Here is an 18,288-nt window from a genome sequence, read left to right as displayed (position 1 = left end):
TAAGATGCATTAAATAGGAAATACTGCAGGATGATAAGTGATGGCAGGATTGAGCAGACAGACCCTCCTCATAATTTCCAAAGCTCCTTCTGTTTCTCTATATGCTTGATTTTCCCACAGTAAATAGTAAAAATGAAGGATGGGGATCTGACAAGTAGAAAGAAGTACCAGTAACTTATTTAGAGGGAAACCATATCTAATTCCCTCACTTTACAGATTGTCAGGGAATGTTTAACAGGAGGATTCCTACATGCTGTTTCTCACAGGTCCTTTGTTTCTTTTTAAGCAGAACAGCACGCTGCTCCCACGAACAGGGGTCATTGTGTGAGACAGGCTTGAATCTCCTTTAGTAAATATTCTCTATACGACAAAACTGCTTAGTCTCAATCCCCTTTCTTGAGATATGGATTGTCTCCTGACCTTGTGACCATCATCATCCCTTGTTCCCTTGGTAACAGTTACTGTACATTTGGTTTTCTGATCTTTATCATTGATGAAAGAAACTTCTTGTACTACAGCCTATATATACTCACAGAAAAATCATTAAAGCACCTTTGCTCCATCAGAGCTTGGGTCCCCATGTCTGTCTGTCTTTCTTTCTTTCTTTCTTTCCCTCTCTCTCTCTCTTTCTCTTTGGCTGATTCCTTGGAGTGCAGAGACCCATCTTGCTCACTCTCCTGCCCGGGCTTCTAAGACTCTCTCAAGAAGGCGCCCTGTGCCTTCACCCTGCCTCGAGAGGGTGCCCAGTGCCTTCATGAGAGATGCAAGTCCTGTGTTAAGGACTTTATTGGTTTTCTGCGTAAACCAGGGAGTGTCAGCCTCTTTCTCTCTTTCATTTTCTTTTTTTTTAAATATAAATTTATTTATTTTAATTGGAGGTTAATTACTTTACAATATTGTATTGGTTTTGCCATACATCAACATGAATCTGCTACAGGTATACACATGTTCCCCATCTCAAACCCCCATCTCTCCACCCTCCCCGTATCATCCCTCTGGGTCGTCCCAGTGCACCAGCCCCAAGCATCCTGTATCATGCACTAAACTTGGACTGGCGATTCATTTCATATATGGTATTATACATGTTTCAATGCCATTCTCCCAAATCATCCCACCCTCTCCCTCTCCCACAGAGTCCAAAAGACTGTTCTGTACATCTGTGTCTGTTTTGCTGTCTCGCATACAGGGTTATCATTACCATCTTTCTAAATTCCATATATATGCATTAGTATACTGTATTGGTGTTTTTCTTTCTGGCTTACTTCACTCTGTATAATTGGCTCCAGTTTCATCCACCTCATTAGAACTGATTCAAATGTATTCTTTTTAATGGCTGAGTAATACTCCATTGTGTATATGTACCACAGTTTTCTCATCCATTCATCTGCTGATGGACATCTAGGTTGCTTCCATGTCCTGGCTATTATAAACAGTGCTGCGATGAACATTGGGGTACACATGTCTCTTTCCCTTCTGGTTTCCTCAGTGTGTGTGCCCAGCAGTGGGATTGCTGGATCATAAGGCAGTTCTATTTCCAGTTTTTTAAGGAATCTCCACAGTGTTCCCCATAGTGGCTGTACTAGTTTGCATTCCCACCAACAGTGTTAAGAGGGTTCCCTTTTCTCCACACCCTCTCCAGCATTTATTGCTTGTAGACTTTTGGATCACAGCCATTCTGACTGGCATGAAATGGTACCTCATTGTGGTTTTGATTTGCATTTCTCTGATAATGAGTGATGTTGAGCATCTTTTCATGTGTTTGTTAGCCATTTGTATGTCTTCTTTGGAGAAATGTCTATTTTGTTCTTTGGCCCATTTTTTGATTGGGTCATTTATTTTTCTGGAATTGAGCTGCAGGAGTTGCTTGTATATTTTTGAGATTAGTTGTTTGTCAGTTGCTTCCTTGGCTATTATTTTCTCCCATTCTGAAGGCTGTCTTTTCACCTTGCCTATGGTTTCCTTTGTTGTGCAGAAGCTTTTAACTTTAATTAGGTCCCATTTGTTTATTTTTGCTTTTATTTCCAATATTCTGGGAGGTGGGTCATAGAGGATCCTGCTGTGATTTATGTCAGAGAGTGTTTTGCCTATGTTCTCCTCTAGGAGAAGGCAATGGCACCCCACTCCAGAACTTTTGCCTGGAAAATCCCATGGATGGAGGAGCCTGGTAGGCTGCAGTCCATGGGGTTGCTAGAGTCAGACACGACTGAGCGACTTCCCTTTCACTTTTCACTTTCATGCATTGGAGAAGGAAACGGCAACCCACTCCAGTGTTCTTGCCTGGAGAATCCCAGTGACGGGGGAGCCTTGTGGGCTACTGTCTATGGGATCGCACAGAGTCGGACACGACTGAAGCGACTTAGCAGCAGCAGCAGCAGGAGTTTTATAGTTTCTGGTCTTACATATAGATCTTTAATCCATTTTGAGTTTATTTTTGTGTATGGTGTTAGAAAGTGTTCTAGTTTCATTCTTTAACAAGGGGTTGACCAGTTTTCCCAGCACCACTTGTTAAAGAGGTTGTCTTTAATCCATTGTATATTCTTGCCTCCTTTGTCAAAGATAAGGTGTCCATAGGTGCATGGGTTTATCTCTGGGCTTTCTATTTTGTTCCATTGGTCTCTATTTCTGTCTTTGTGCCAGTACCATACTGTCTTGATGACTGCGGCTTTGTAGTAGAGTCTGAAGTCAGGCAGGTTGATTCCTCCAGTTCCATTCTTCTTTCTCAAGATTGCTTTGGCTATTCGAGGTTTTTTGTATTTCCATACAAATTGTGAAATTATTTGTTCTAGCTCTGTGAAAAATACCATTGGTAGCTTGATAGGATCATCACCTCCGGACTGCCAGGTCCCAGTCCATTAAAGGACCCCAACAACAGATGAGAAAAATGAAGCCAAGAAATGAAGCCAATTTAATGGTTATGTCCAAAGTCACATACACAGCTAGTAAACAGCAAACAGAATGCTAAGGCCTAAGTTCTATATCTTATTTTTCATTTTCTCAATTGAGTCAGATTAACACTGTGCCCCTAAGTTTATCATCGAGTGAAATTAGACAGTCATCTTTCAAGATAATTTAGAACATTTTAATGCTATATGTCATGTGCCCAAAGTTATGTAGTTGAGAACATTGAACACTCAATATGTAGTTGAACACAAATCACTGTATCTTTTCTCTATTCACCACCTGTAACTTTAAAACAACTTTGCTGAATTTTGTTACCTTTTATACTCACTCATACTGAGGATACACAGTAGGAAATACAAAAGAACTTGAATATTTAAGATATTGGCCAGTTTCAGTCTTCATTTCTGCTCTCACATATTTTGGTTAAAACTTCTATCTCATTTAAGGTTGGAAACCACATGTATTTCCTAAATTCAGAGATTCTCAAAAATTGAATGGGAAATACCTCACATGCCTGTATTTTTTCAGAATCAACAGTATCCTAAAGTAAGTTACTTTAAGAAAAAATATATGACTTACCTTTGGGCTTCTCAAAGTCAGCCTAGGTAATGCCACTTCTCATCCTCTCCACCACTCTTGCTGGAGTAAAATAAAATTCATTGCACAAAATTCTCAGGTGGCACTAGTGATAGAGAACCCGCCTGGTAATGCAGGAGACACAAGAGACATGGGTTCAATTCCAGAGTCAGGATGATCCCCTGGAGGAGGACACGGCAACCCACTCCAGTATTCTTGCCTGAAGAATCCCATGGACAGAGGAGCCTGGCGGTTTACAGTCCATAGCATTGCAAAGAGTTGGACATGACTGAAGTGACTTGGCACGCATGCACAAAATTCAATTCTAATTCCAGAAAAGTTTCCATCATATTTTTCTTGACAGTTATTAATTTAGGTAAAAAATTAATCAATTGTTTTCCAATAGGAATAACATTTCTTTTGTTCCGTAGATGTTATTAAGGAGGGTAACGAAGAACACAGGACATGCTATGAAAGAACTAGGTAGGTACCTCTCACCTTAAAGATCTAGCATGACCATTTGTTTATCATCATTCCTTTAGAGAGGAAATGGTTTTGATAACTAAACTGATCTTTGAGGAGATCTACTTATTATCAATAATAAAGTGAATAACTCCAACAATCAACATGATCATATCTTTGACTGAATGAGAATAGTGTAATATTACCCCTCCACATTTGTTTTTTCTGCCTTATGTGACAATGAAGACCTTTTCGTTTCTGTTTAAAGAAAACACATTAGCATGCCATGATTGTGCATGTCTGTATCACACTATAAATTCTATTTTCTTCCAAACGTATTGTCTTGAGCAACACAAGGAAAGAAGTTATTTTTTTTTCTCCTGTTGCCACAGAGTTGCCATCTGAGGATTTAGGCTTTAAAATGAGTTGAAATCAGAACAGAATCTCATGGAATTGCTGGTTTGGCTGCTAGAAGGCTCAGTGCTCAAACGTGACAACAGCCTGTTCTCTGAATTGTGCCAGGTCATGGTCCTAGTGCAAGACAAATCCTGGGAGTGAGACAGACATCTCTACGGCATAGTGTTTATTATGTTCAGAAAAGGGAGTTTGGTACCAGATGGTGGACAGTAAAAGAACACAGCAAATCTGCAATGAGCCCAATCATGAGAGATCTTTCACAGCATAGTTGTCAAGCCAGACAAGAGGTCATGACCAAGAAAAACTCCTAAGTGGATGAAACTCTCATGGGCACCCAGGAATCCACATCATATTAGCAGAAGAACATAGATGGATGCATCATCTAGATGCCCAGGCAGGATGGGTGGAAATGACCCAGAATGAGTGAGAGGATTTGATCAGAAGCCATGTTTAAGCACACAATCTATCATCTGAAATCTTGATTCAAACAGAATAAAAAATTGGGTCATAAACTTTAGACCTAGAGCCCAGGAAAGCCTCTCAGTGTCCAGTTTAGGTGCATTAGTATAACTGTTAATCCTAGGACTAGGGTTGTCTGTCCTTCTTCATGGGCTTAGATAGAGCATGGGCTGCCGACAAGGAAATGTCAGGCAGAACTGTGCAATTATGGGTGAATTTTGATTAATTGCAGAAATCTCTTTAGGGAGAGATACATTTCCCTGTGATAAGGGTTGTGCTTCATGGGTTTAGAAAATAAATATTAGCTTACTGTCCACATGAAATATTTAAGCAATGTCCTATTTCATTTGAAAATATTTTGTTATTTTTCAGGCTACTTAGAGTATGATCACCCAGAAATTGCTGTCACTATGAAAACAAAGGAGGAGATTAATGTCATGCTCAGTTTGGCTAGAGAAATTGTTAAAGTTTTCAGATTAAAAGGCATTCTTCATAAAATTGAAGGTTCTGAAATTAATAAGGTATGGTGGAATATTTTCAAAGCAAATATACTTACTTGTTAGTCATTTATGATCTTCAAACCTGCTTTCAGTCCTTTCCAATATAGGCCATTTCTGCAATGTAAATGCATAACTTAAAATAATTGTCTAAAGAAAAATACCTACCAGAAGAGCTTCCTTCCTGAAACTCTAGTGGTCACCTTCTCTTTCCTTTCTTGCTGCAATGAGGGACCACATCTTTCTATGCTTTGTACCCAAAACAAAGGTATAATGAAATCTTTTCTCATCCTAGGCTAGACTGGGTATTAGTATGTTCCTGGCAATTATCTGTGACTCCGAAATAATTTTCCCAGAGAAACTGTAATTTATAAGAACACTCAATTATAGGGTTAAAATTAATTAAATTTTCTTTCTTCAAGTTGTTTAAATGGTATTGGGAAATGTAAAAAGATAGAGAGGGTCCCAACTCATTCTGTAAGTATAAAATTTATGCCCCAAATCAGGAATAGTATAAGAAAAAAAATAAAGCTATTATACTTGTGAATACATATATAAAACTTTTTTATCGTAATAGTAGCTAATTGAATCTGGCAGTATAGGCAAAGCATGATATGCTATAACTAAAAAGGTTTTGTCTCCCAAAATAGCTATATAACTCACTTATTGAGAGATCAAAGAAGACAAGTCATTTGATAAAATTCAACTCTATTCAGAATGTTCAAAGGCTAATAAAAGAAATAGCAATTCTTAACTAGATAAAGAATATATATTAAAAATATGAAGCAAACATTGTATTAGACGGCAAAACATTAAGCAATATTTCCATTAAAGTTGGGAAAAAATAAGAATGAATAGTTCATTCCAAGAAGTGAAAGCTGTGTTTGTAGGTCTTAGCAGAAAAACAAAAGGAACTTGAAACACGAAAGTTTTGGAGAATGGACAAAACTATTACTGTTTATTCATTGTTTAATCTAAAACCCTGAGAATTAACTTCAAATCAATAATATGGGACCAATAAAATAATTCAACAGGGCTTCCAGAAACAAGATCAACATTAAAAATATTCCACAACTAAAGAAAATGTGGAAAAATATTGTATTCACAGTAGTAATTAGAAACTCTAAATCCTTAAGCTTGAACTCAAGGTAATAGATATGTAACACACATGTAGCAGGAACTAAAAGGCATATTTAATCAGGTAGAAAAACAAGTCACCTTGAAAACAGGACCATGGAAATTATATTATGTGAGGAATAGAAAGAAAAAGATTGAAGAAAAGTGAACAGAGTCTAAGGGACCAGTGAGAAACCATCAGTGGACCAACATATGCATTGTAGATGTCCCATGAAGACGAGAGAGAGGGAGAGAAAGGAACAGAGAGGAAATTTAAAGAAGTATTGGCTTAAAACTTTCTAAACTTTATACCAAGCATGAATATTAACATCTAAGAAGCTCAGTGAACTTCAAGTAAGATGAACTCAAATAGACCTACACCAAGACATATTATAACCAAATTGCTGAAGAGAACTTTGAAATCAGCAAAAGATTAAAAACTCATCACATACAAGGGATCCTCAATAAGATCATCATCAGATTTCTCATCAGAAATTTTGGAGACCAGAAGAAAGTGGGCTGATATGTTCAAAGTACTAAAAGAAAAAAAGTAGTCAAGTAAGAGGGCTTCCCAGCTGGCTAAGTGGTAAAGAAGTTGCCTGCCAAGCAGAAGACATAGGTTTGACCCATGGGCTGGGAAGATCCTCTGAAGAAGAAAATAGCAACCCACTCCAGTGTTCTTGTCTGGGAAATCCCATGGATCCAGGAACCTGGTGGGCTACAGTCCCTGGGGTCGCAAAGAGTCAGACACAACTTAGTGACTAAACAGCAGCAGCAGAAATCAACTAAGAACCTTATATCCAGCAAAACTGTCTTTTAGAAATGAGAGGAAAATGAAGACATTCTCAAACAAAAGCTGAGGGAGTTCATTACCACTATACCTGCCCTGAAAGAAATGCTAAAAGATGTCATGCAGATGGAAATGAAAGGACACTGGACAATAACTCAAATCCATATGAGGAAATAAAAACCTCAATACAGGTAAGTACATGGGCAATTATTAAAGCTAATAGTGTTGTAATAACAGTGTCTGACTCTACTTTTTGTTTTCTACATGATTTAAGACGCTAATACATTTTAAAAAGTAACTCTTTGTCTAAAAGCTAGCAGCATTATATCTCTGACTTATAATGTTATACTTTGTTTTCTACATAATTAAAGAGATGAAAACGTTTAAAAAATATTCGTTTATGTTTTGGATAGACAACATACAAAGATGTAATTTTGTGACGTCAACTACAAGGGGTAAGGATGGAACTGTTAGAGGAACAGAGTTTTGTATGTTACAGGAGTTAAACTGGTATAAATTCAAATTACAGTGTTATATTTTAGGATGCTAAATGTAATCCAACATCCGCTGGATCATGGAAAAAGCAAGAGAGTTCCAGAAAAACATCTATTTCTGCTTTATTGACTATGCCAAAGCCTTTGACTGTGTGGATCACAATAAACTGTGGAAAATTCTTCAAGAGATGGGAATACCAGACCACCTGATCTGCCTTTTGAGAAATTTGTATGCAGGTCAGGAAGCAACAGTTAGAACTGGACATGGAACAACAGACTGGTTCCACATAGGAAAAGGAGTTCGTCAAGGCTGTATATTGTCACCCTGTTTATTTAACTTATATGCAGAATACATCATGAGAAACGCTGGGCTGGAAGAAGGACAAGCTGGAATCAAGACTGCCGGGAGAAATATCAATAACCTCAGATATGCAGATGACACCACCCTTATGGCAGAAAGTGAAGAGGAACTAAAAAGCCTCTTGATGAAAGTGAAAGTGGAGAGTGAAAAAGTTGGCTTAAAGCTCGACATTCAGAAAACGAAGATCATGGCATCCAGTCCCATCACTTCATGGGAAATAGATGGGGAAACAGTGGAAACAGTGTCAGACTTTATTTTTTTGGGCTCCAAAATCACTGCAGATGGTGACTGCAGCCATGAAATTAAAAGATGCTTACTCCTTGGAAGGAAAGTTATGACCAACCTAGACAGCATATTGAAAAGCAGAGACGTTACTTTGCCAACAAAGGTCCATCTAGTCAAGGCTATGGTTTTTCCTGTGGTCATGTATGGATGTGAGAGTTGGACTGTGAAGAAGGCTGAGCACCGAAGAATTGATGCTTTTGAACTGTGGTGTTGGAGAAGACTCTTGAGAATCCCTTGGACTGCAAGGAGATCCAACCAGTCCATTCTAAAGGAGATCAGCCCTGGGATTTCTTTGGAAGGAATGATGCTGAAGCTGAAACTCCAGTATTTTGGCCACCTCATGCAAAGAGTTGACTCATTGGAAAAGACTCTGATGCTGGGAGGGATTGGGGGCAGGAGGAGAAGGGGACGACAGAGGATGAGATGGCTGGATGGCATCACTGACTCAATGGACGTGAATCTCAGTGAACTCCGGGAGTTGGTGATGAACAGGGAGGCCTGGCATGCTGCGATTCATGGGGTCGCAAAGAGTCGGACATGACGGAGCGACTGAACTGAACTGGACATTATAGATGAACTTCAGAAACATAATGTTGAACAAATGAAACACAAACAAGTACATTCACTGATTTCATGCGGATACCACTCGAAACTAGACAAATGCTAAACTATGGTAATAGAAGAAGAGTGTTACTTTGGGGTAGAAGTAATGACTAGAAGAGAACATCAAGGAGGATTCTAAGGTGCAATGGATGTTTTTAATCTTGGTTATGGTTACGTAGATGTTTTTATGTCGTAAATGTTCTTTGAGTGGACATTTAGGATTTGTGCACTTTTGCATGAGAAGGCAATGGCAACCCACTCCAGTACTCGTGCCTGGAAAATCCCATGGATGGAGGAACCTGGTAGGCTGAAGTCCATGGGGTCGCGAAGAGTCGGACACGACTGAGCGACGTCTCTGCTGCTGCTGCTAAGTCACTTCAGTCGTGTCCGACTGTGTGACCCCATAGATGGCAGCCCACCAGGCTCCGCTGTGCCTGGGATTCTCCAGGCAAGAGAACACTGGAGTGGGTTGCCATTTCCTTCTCCAATGCTTGAAAGTGAAAAGTGACAGTGAAGTCACTCAGTCGTGTCCAACTCTTTTCGACCCCATGGACTGCAGCCTACCAGGCTCCTCCATCCATGGGATTTTCCAGGCAAGAGTATACTTCAGTAAAAAGATTTACTTTTAAAAATAATCTATGACTTCAGAATAATGATAACATAGAAAAATGCTTCAAGAGGGGATAGGTTGAAATTTTCCATGGAAGAACAGAAATCTCAGGAGATCAAGAAAAGGAAATGGTACAAAATCGTAATTGTTTTAAACATTTCATTAACACCAGTTTTGTTCATCTACTTTTTTAACTTTGGTGGTTTTAGATAATAATGGCCAAAAAAAGAGACATACTTGATTTTCAACCTACATATAAACCTCTTACTGTTGAAGAAGCACTCTATCATATCCCATGGCTAGATAAAGACGAAGAACATATAAGCTTTATTCAGGTAATATTTGTATTCCCTGCTAGTAATATCTTTAATGTACCAATAAATGATCTTTTAAAAATTAAAGGTTTACCCATGATACTCTTTGTTATTGTTGATTACCTATAGAGTAAAATTAAAATCAAAATCCCTTTGAATGACATGCAAAGTTCTCCCATAATCTGCCCCCTACCTCTCTCTCCATCTTTACCTTTAGTTATCCATATGTCATACACCCCAACTCAGAGGGTAAAGAATCTGCCTGCAGTGCACGAGGCCCAGGTTCAACCCCTGGGTCAGGAAGATCTCCTGAAGAAGGCAATGGCTACCCACTCCACTATTCTTGCCTGGAAAATTCCATGGACAGAGGAGCCTGGCAGGCTAAAGTCCATGGGGTTGCAAAGAATTGGACATGACTGAGTGACTAAATACTTTCACTTTTGTTTCACTCATGATACCCCAAGAACTTTATGCTTTTTAAATTCCATTCCTCCGCGAGTGCTATATACTGATCATAAAATGTTTTCACCAATGCCCCCACCCCCACCCCACCAAACTGCCTCTGCTTATTTCTTCTCTGGAAACATTCTCTAAAAAGCAGGCTTTAGAGTCAAATACCAGTAAAAAAAAAAGACCAACCTATGTTTGGAGGACCAAAGATGTCACCATTGCATCCAGTATACCCCTTTATTATAGCATAATTACATTACAATTATTACCTTTACACCTCTCCCCCCTTCTATAATTTTTACCTCATCAAACTTTTGACTACTCAGGGCCTATCATGTTGTACCCATACTGGGTGTTCAATAAGTGTTTCTGGGATGAACAAATAAATGGATTTAACCTGTTCTTACTATATCTAGTAAGTTCCAAAAGACCGATTATATTTTTTTCACCTGGTTAAAATATTTTGAATGATTGAATTTTTATTACCTCATCAGCTGTTTAGAGCATAAGTATGTCTAAGACATATATGTACCATTAGCTTGTATTTGTCCAGATTATTTTTCATCCAAAGAAATATTTTTACCTTTCCATATATTCTAATTCCTAAATTAGATTGTTTTCTAATTTATGTATAAATACCCAATCTGAAATTACATATATTCATTAATATCTACTTTCTCTTTTTTAGTCATAATTTCTATTTTCTCTTACAAATTTATTACTAATACAATGTCTCAGATCTTTTTGAGTAATATTTACTTTAAAAGCATAAAACTTATTAAAATGTAAACTCTAATCACTGCTAAAATATTATTTATAGCTTATGTATTTGGTGACATTTTTTAGGAAAGATCCAGAGTTGTAACATTTGATTGTGGAAATGATATATTTGAAGAAGGTGATGAGCCTAAAGGAATTTATGTAATTATTTCAGGCATGGTAAAGGTAAGGCAGAGATATTTATAAATGCACTTGTGAGCATTAGTTAAAAACATTACATAATTGAGAATAAATATCTTTAAATGGTAAGACTTTTATTAATCCTTTTTGTAGGACAGCAGCTCTATCCAAACAACAATTATCTTCCTCAAACACAATGAATAACAGCAGCTATCACTTGTTGAGCCATACTTTCCCATAGACAACAAGAAACTTTAAAAGGATCAGCATTAAGGTTGAAAGTTATAAAATAAGCTGTTATTTATCTTATATTTGAGTTAGGCATTTAGCTATTCTATGACAGGTATTTATTGGTTGAGTTGGTAGAATCAGAAAGATGAGAGTATTTAAGAATGTTGTTTGCAAGTCATCGCTAATTTAATAAATTCACTTAAAAGTTATGAGTAATACATATTTTCAGGCAATATATAAATATTAAAATTGTTAAAGGGAAAAGCCATAAATTAAATAGTTTTGGTAAGTTAACTGGTACATGTATTTTTTTTTCTTTCTTTGTCCTTGAACAGCTTCAAAGATCAAAGCCAGGTTTGGGAATTGATCAAATAATCTGGGAGTCAGAGGAGAAAGATTACCAGATAACTTATACAGACTTTGTGATCAGTGGGGCAGTAATAGGAGAGCTAAACTGCTTGACTAATGCACCCATGAAATATTCTGCCACCTGCAAAACTGTAGTAGAGGTCAGAAAATGTCATCTTATGTCTTATTATTATAGCTTGTTAAATACCTAGTACCAAATTCAAAGTTCTTTTTGTATTTGTATATGTTTGTAGTCTAGTGAAAATATTTTAAGAAATAGGAATAATAAAGAAATAAAACTTGTTACAGAATTTTATGTACACAATGTAATGTCCTAGCAAAATGGTTTGCAAAAGTTAACCTACCATATTGGAACAAGGATTTAACCAGAGAAACTGGTTATATGAGATGTCTCATGGGAAATTAGATGGGATATGTTAAATGTCAATACCACAATTTGGAGGGTAAAGAAGAGAAAAAGTCAAAGAGCTGGGATTTATTAATAGAAAGTTGAGCACAGTGAACAGAAGTTTCTGACACACAATTCACAACAAAATCCTCAAAGCAACAGGGGCTCCCACTGGCCTAATGTGAATTCAGAAAGAACAATGACGGTAAGTAATAAAACCACAAACATACAAAAATTCATAAGTTGATAATGCTATCAAGTTTTTTATTTTAAAAAGATTGCTAGGATATCAACTTATGTCTCTGAAAATGGATTGCTTATTTTAAAAAAGAAATAATTAAACATTTATCTTGCCTTTCCTCTATGAACTCTTTCAAGGAAACTACAAAAAAAAATAAGATGAGGAAAATTATTCTGATAGAAAAATTCAAGCCAATAAATGTAGAATAAGAGAATTAAAATATCTCCATTTAGTCAGCCGGAATGAAATAATGGACCTATGCAATAACCACCAACTGATACTAGAACTACTGAGTGGAATGTTAGTGGAACACTTTATAATGAAAAAGCATGCTAACATCACCTACGGACAATCTTAGCATCACTAAAATAATGGCAACTGGGCATCACATGCTTCATGATCTGATGCAACAGAAGTACTAGCACCATGGACTCTTCTTGCACAAGAAAAGAGAAAACCTGAATTCTAGTTCCAACCAGTTTACAGAAAATGCAGGAAACAAGTTAACTGACACCAAGAGAGAATAATTAGCTAAATCTAGAGTGTGGGATGTCAACAGGACAATAACCCATTTATTTTTTAACAAATCAAAGGAATAAAAAGGGAAGAGGAAGGGGAGGAAGACGGCAAAGGAAAATTTTGCCCCTATTGTTCAACAATGCATATTAGAATATTTATAAGTGAAATTATATGATATCTGACATTTGCCTAAAAATACTTTAGCCTTTTGCTTCTGAATATAAGGAAGTTACTGAGAACATAGTGGCACACTTACCATAAATAACCATAACTTGACAAAATATATGAGGCAAATATTTTCAACCATCGGAAAACAGGCAGTGTTAAGTCTGGAAACCTCAAGAGCAGAGAAACTCACAAGATAAGCTCCACATCCACCTTCACCCTCTGACTGGGACAGTTTCTGACTGCAGTTCAATAAGAATCCAAAAGGAAAACAATGATCCTGCTGCACTGAGATGGGAGAGATTAGAAATTGTGGCAGCTAAAGTAGATTGGAATCTGTAGGGTGGGGCATAGGATCAGAGTTTACAGAGGGAGACCTGAGCAATCTGTGTGGTCCACAAGTCCTTTGTTGAGGGATAGGCTGCAAATGCTCAAGGTGAGACAAAACTACATTACCAGATTGCTAAGAATGGAACAGAGATGTTAAAGGTCAAGGAGGGTCAGGGATTTGAGGTATTTTAAGGTTCTATCTTGATAGAAAGGAGAGACTTTTTAAAACCTCTGGCATGTAGGTGAGTGCATAGGTGAGAGCAAATATCATGGCCTAGTAAGACTAACTATACACTTGCTAAAACAAGCCTGAGAGCAAGCCCTGGCAGACTTCAGTTTGGAGGTTAAGTACCATGAAATTACACAATCATGGGAAATGCCTAGAGTTTTCTACTGATTAAACAAAACAAATCGTAAAACACAACCTATACAAAGTCAAGGTTATCAGACAGTAAATGAAGGGATCTACTGCAACAAACATCAGCAATGATCACAGGAAGATAACAGAACCTGGAATATCAACAATTTATCTTCAGGAATGATGAATTACTAAGCAAGCAAAGAAACATGAAAATGTGACCCTTAATGTGGAAAGGGGGAGTGGAACAACCCTGAAATTACCCAGACTATGGACTAAATGAAGACACTAAGAGCTAAGAATAGATTCAAAGAACTAAAAGGAAACATGTTCAAGCAACTAAAGAAAAATATAATCTTTATGAGAGAAGACAGGAAATATTCAAGAAAAGAATCAAATGAAAATTTTAGAACTAAAAAGAGTAGTTTGGGGATGGCAGTAACAAAGGTCAAGAAAGGAACAATAACCCACTAGTAAAGGCAAATATATAGTAAAGCCTGTGGATCAGTCAATTAAGTTATTACAAGATTAAAAGACAAAAAAATTGTAAAATTAACTAGGACTAGAATAAATAGTTAGGGATATGACATCAAAGACATAAAGCCTGGGAGAAGTAAAAAAAGTAATTTTAGGATATGTTTGAACTTAAATGACTATCTGTTTAAAACAAGTAGATCTAGTTACAGGTTAACATATATGAACCTGATAGTAAGCACAAGTCAAAAACCTACAATAGACACACATAAAACTAGAGAAAAAAGGAATAAAACGTACCTCTAAAGAAAATCATCACACCACAAAGGAAGAAACTAAAAAAGGAGAAAGGGACATAGAAGAACTGCAAAAACAACCAGAAAACAAGTGGCAATAAGCACACACCTATCAGTAATCATTTTAAATGTCAATAGACTAAATGCTCCAGTCAGAAGATATGGGTTAGGTGATTGGATAAAAAACAATGCTGATTACCAGAGACTCACTTCAGAGTTAAAGATATACACAGGCTGAAAGTGAAGGGATGGGAAAAAATATTTCATGCAAATAGAAATAAGAAAGCTGTGTAACAATACTTGCATCAAGAACATAGACTTTAAAACAAAGTATTGATTTGTTAGGAATGTTAGGTCCATGAATCAAGGTAAATTAGACGTGGTCAAACAGGAGATGACAAGAGTGGACATGGACATTTTAGAAATTAGTGAACTAAAATGGACTGGAACGGGCAATTTTAATTCAGACGCCCATTTTATCTTCTACTGTGAGCAAGAATTCCTTAGAAGAAATGGAGTAGCCATCATAGTCAACAAAAGAGTCTAAAATGCAGTACTTGAGTGCAATCTCAAAAATGACAGAATCATCTCTGTTCATTTCCAAGGCAAACCATTCAATATCACAGTAATCCAAGTCTATGCCCTAACCAATAACGCTGAAGAAGATGAAGTTGAACAGTTCTATGAAGACCTACAAGACCTTCTAGAACTAACACCCAAAGGAGATGTCCTTTTCATCATGGGGGCCTGGAATGCAAAAGTAGGAAGGCAAGAGATACCTGGGGTAACAGGCAAATTTGGCCTTGGAGTACAAAATGAAGCAGGCAAAGGCTAATAGAGTTTTGCCAAGATAACGCACTGATCATAGCAAATACCCTCTTCCAATAACACAAGAGAAGACTTTACATGTGGACATCACCAGATGGTCAATACCAAAATCAGACTGATTATATTCTTTTCAGCCAAAGATGGTGAAGCTCTATACAGTCAGCAAAAACAAGACCGGGAGCTGACTATGGCTCAGATCATGAACTCCTTATTGCCAAATTCAGAATTAAATTGAAGAAAGTAGGGAAAACCACTAGACCATTCAGGTATGACCTATATCAAATCCCTTACGATTACACAGTGGAAGGGAGTAATAGATTCAAGGGATTAGATCTGATAGACAGAGTGCCTGAAGAACTATGGATGGAGGTTCATGACATTGTACAGGAGGCAGGGATCAAGACCATCCCCAAGAAAAAGAAATGCAAAAAGGCAAAATGGTTGTCTGGGGTGGGTGGGGGTGGGGTGGGGCGGGGGCGCACCTTATTAATAGCTAAGAAAAGAAGAGACGCTAAAGGCAAAGGAAACATAGATTAATGGAACAGAACAGAGAATCCAGAAATAAACCTACGTACTTGTGGTCAACTAATCTAAATCAAGGCAAAAATATACAATGGAGAAAATACAGACTCTTCAATAAGTTTTGCTGGGAAAACTGGACAGCTACGTGTAAAAGAATGAAATTATAACTTTTTCTCACACCAAATACAAAATTGAAAATGAATTAAAGACCTAAATGTAAGGCTGTAAACTGTGAACTCTAGAAGGCATCATAGTCAGAACACTCTTTGACGTAAACCATAGCAATATTTTTTTGAATATGTCTCCTAAGGCAAAGGAAACAACTGCAAAAACAAGCAAATGATACCTAATTAATCTTAAAAGCCTTTCCATGGAAAAGGAAACCATTGACAAAATAAAAAATCATCCTATTGATCAGTAGAAAATATTTGCAAATTGCATGATCAATAACAGATTAATATCCAAAACACATAAACAGTTCATACAACTCAATATCAAAACAACTCAATTATATAATGGGCAGAAGACCTGAATAGATATTTTTCCAAACAAGATACACAGAAGGTCAACAGGCACATGCAAAGATGCTCATCATTGGTAAATATCAGAGAAATGCAAATCAATATTACAGTGAGTTATCACCTCACCTCTGTCAGAATGGCTATCATCAAAAAGTCTACAAATAACAAATATTGGTGAGGATGTGGATGAAGGGAATGCTCCAAGGTCTCCCTGGTGGCTCAGTAGTAAATAATCCACCTGCCAATGCCAGAGACGCAGGTTTGAGCCTTGGTCAGGAAGATCCCCTGAAGAAGGAAGTGGCAACCCACTCCAGTGTTCTTACCTGGGAAATCCCGTGGACAGAGGAGCCTGGCAGGCTGCAGACCATGGGGTCACAAAAGAGTCAGACATGACTTAGTGACTGAACAACAACACCACCAACCTACACTGTTGGCAGGAATGTAAATTTGTGCCACTATTAAAAACAGTATGGAGGTTGCTCAAAAAAACTAAAAATAGAGCTATCATATGATCCAGGAATTCTGCTCTTAGATAGGTATGTGAAGAAAATAAAAACATGAATTTGAAAAGATCCATGTTCCTCCATATTCACAGTAGTATTATTTATAACAGCCAAGATGTGAAAGCAACCAAAATGTCCATCAACAAATGAATGGATAAAGAAGATTTGAGATATATATATATATCTCAAATACTGTGTGTGTGTGTGTATATATATATATATGTGTGTATATATATATATATATATATACATATATATACAGTATTACTAAACCAAAAAAGAATGAAATTATGCTATTTGCAACAACATGGATGGACTTGGAGGGTATTATATTTAATGAAATAATAGAAAGACAGAGAAAGACAAGTACTGTAAGTTATCACTTTTATGCAGAATCTAAAAAATAAAACAAGTTAATATGACAAAACAGAAACAGATTTACAGAAATGGAAAACAAAGTAGTGGTTATCAGTAGGGAGAGGAAAGGGAGTAGGACAAAATAGGGCAACCCACTTCAGTACTCTTGCTTAGGGCTTAAGAGGTACAAATTACCATGTGTGAAGGATATATTGTACAGCACAGGGAATAGAGTCAATACTCTGTAATAACTTTAAATGGAGTATAATCTATAATAATATTGGATCACTATGTTGTACACCTAAAACTAATGAAATATTGTAAATCAACTATGCTTCAGAATTTAAAATTGGGCAATGGATTTGAATAGATACTTCATAAAAGAATATACAAATGTAAAATATCATGTATGAAACGAGATGCCAGTCCAGGTTCAATGCATGATACTGGATGCTTGGGGCTAGTGCACTGGGACGACCCAGAGGGATGGTATGGGGAGGGAGGAGGGAGGAGGGTTCAGGATGGGGAACACATGTATACCTGTGGCGGATTCATTTTGATATTTGGCAAAACTAATACAATTATGTAAAGTTTAAAAATAAAATAAAATTAATTAAAAAAAAAGGATATACAAATGGCCCATAAACATATGAAAAAGATGCTCAATATCATTAGTGCTCAGAGAAATGCAAATTAAAATCATGATAAGGTATCACTATATACATACTACATTGGCTAAAAATACATAGATTGAACACAAAGTATTAGCAAGGATGTCAATCAGCTGAAATTCTCATAAGTGGCTAAAGGGTAAATGTTACAGCCTCATCTGAAAACAGTTTAGCAGTTTATTATAAATACACATTTACTATATTACCCAGCAAACCTACTCATGGCTGATTACCAAGAGAATTTAAAACCAACAAACACAATCTCTTGTGTCTTCATAGC

At 37.0% G+C, this 18,288-nt stretch overlaps 1 protein-coding gene across 5 annotated transcripts in view; it reads left to right on the top strand.

Annotated features, from left to right (window-relative positions):
• Positions 1-18,288, top strand: part of SLC9C1 (solute carrier family 9 member C1) — a 114,669-nt gene that overhangs the window by 80,606 nt on the left and 15,775 nt on the right. For all 5 annotated transcript variants that reach the window (XM_070787726.1, XM_070787704.1, XM_070787718.1 and 2 more), the window contains 5 exons: positions 3,909-3,960; positions 5,188-5,336; positions 9,781-9,906; positions 11,182-11,280; positions 11,802-11,975. In XM_070787726.1, the coding sequence (XP_070643827.1) occupies positions 3,909-3,960; positions 5,188-5,336; positions 9,781-9,906; positions 11,182-11,280; positions 11,802-11,975 (600 nt within the window). The remainder of the gene's footprint in view (positions 1-3,908; positions 3,961-5,187; positions 5,337-9,780; positions 9,907-11,181; positions 11,281-11,801; positions 11,976-18,288) is intronic.

Source organism: Bos indicus, chromosome 1 (assembly GCF_029378745.1).
Source record: "Bos indicus isolate NIAB-ARS_2022 breed Sahiwal x Tharparkar chromosome 1, NIAB-ARS_B.indTharparkar_mat_pri_1.0, whole genome shotgun sequence".
In the NCBI taxonomy this organism is placed as follows: Eukaryota; Metazoa; Chordata; class Mammalia; order Artiodactyla; family Bovidae; genus Bos; species Bos indicus.
Note: the sequence above shows the minus strand (reverse complement) of the source record. Positions and strands in the feature narration are given on the sequence as shown.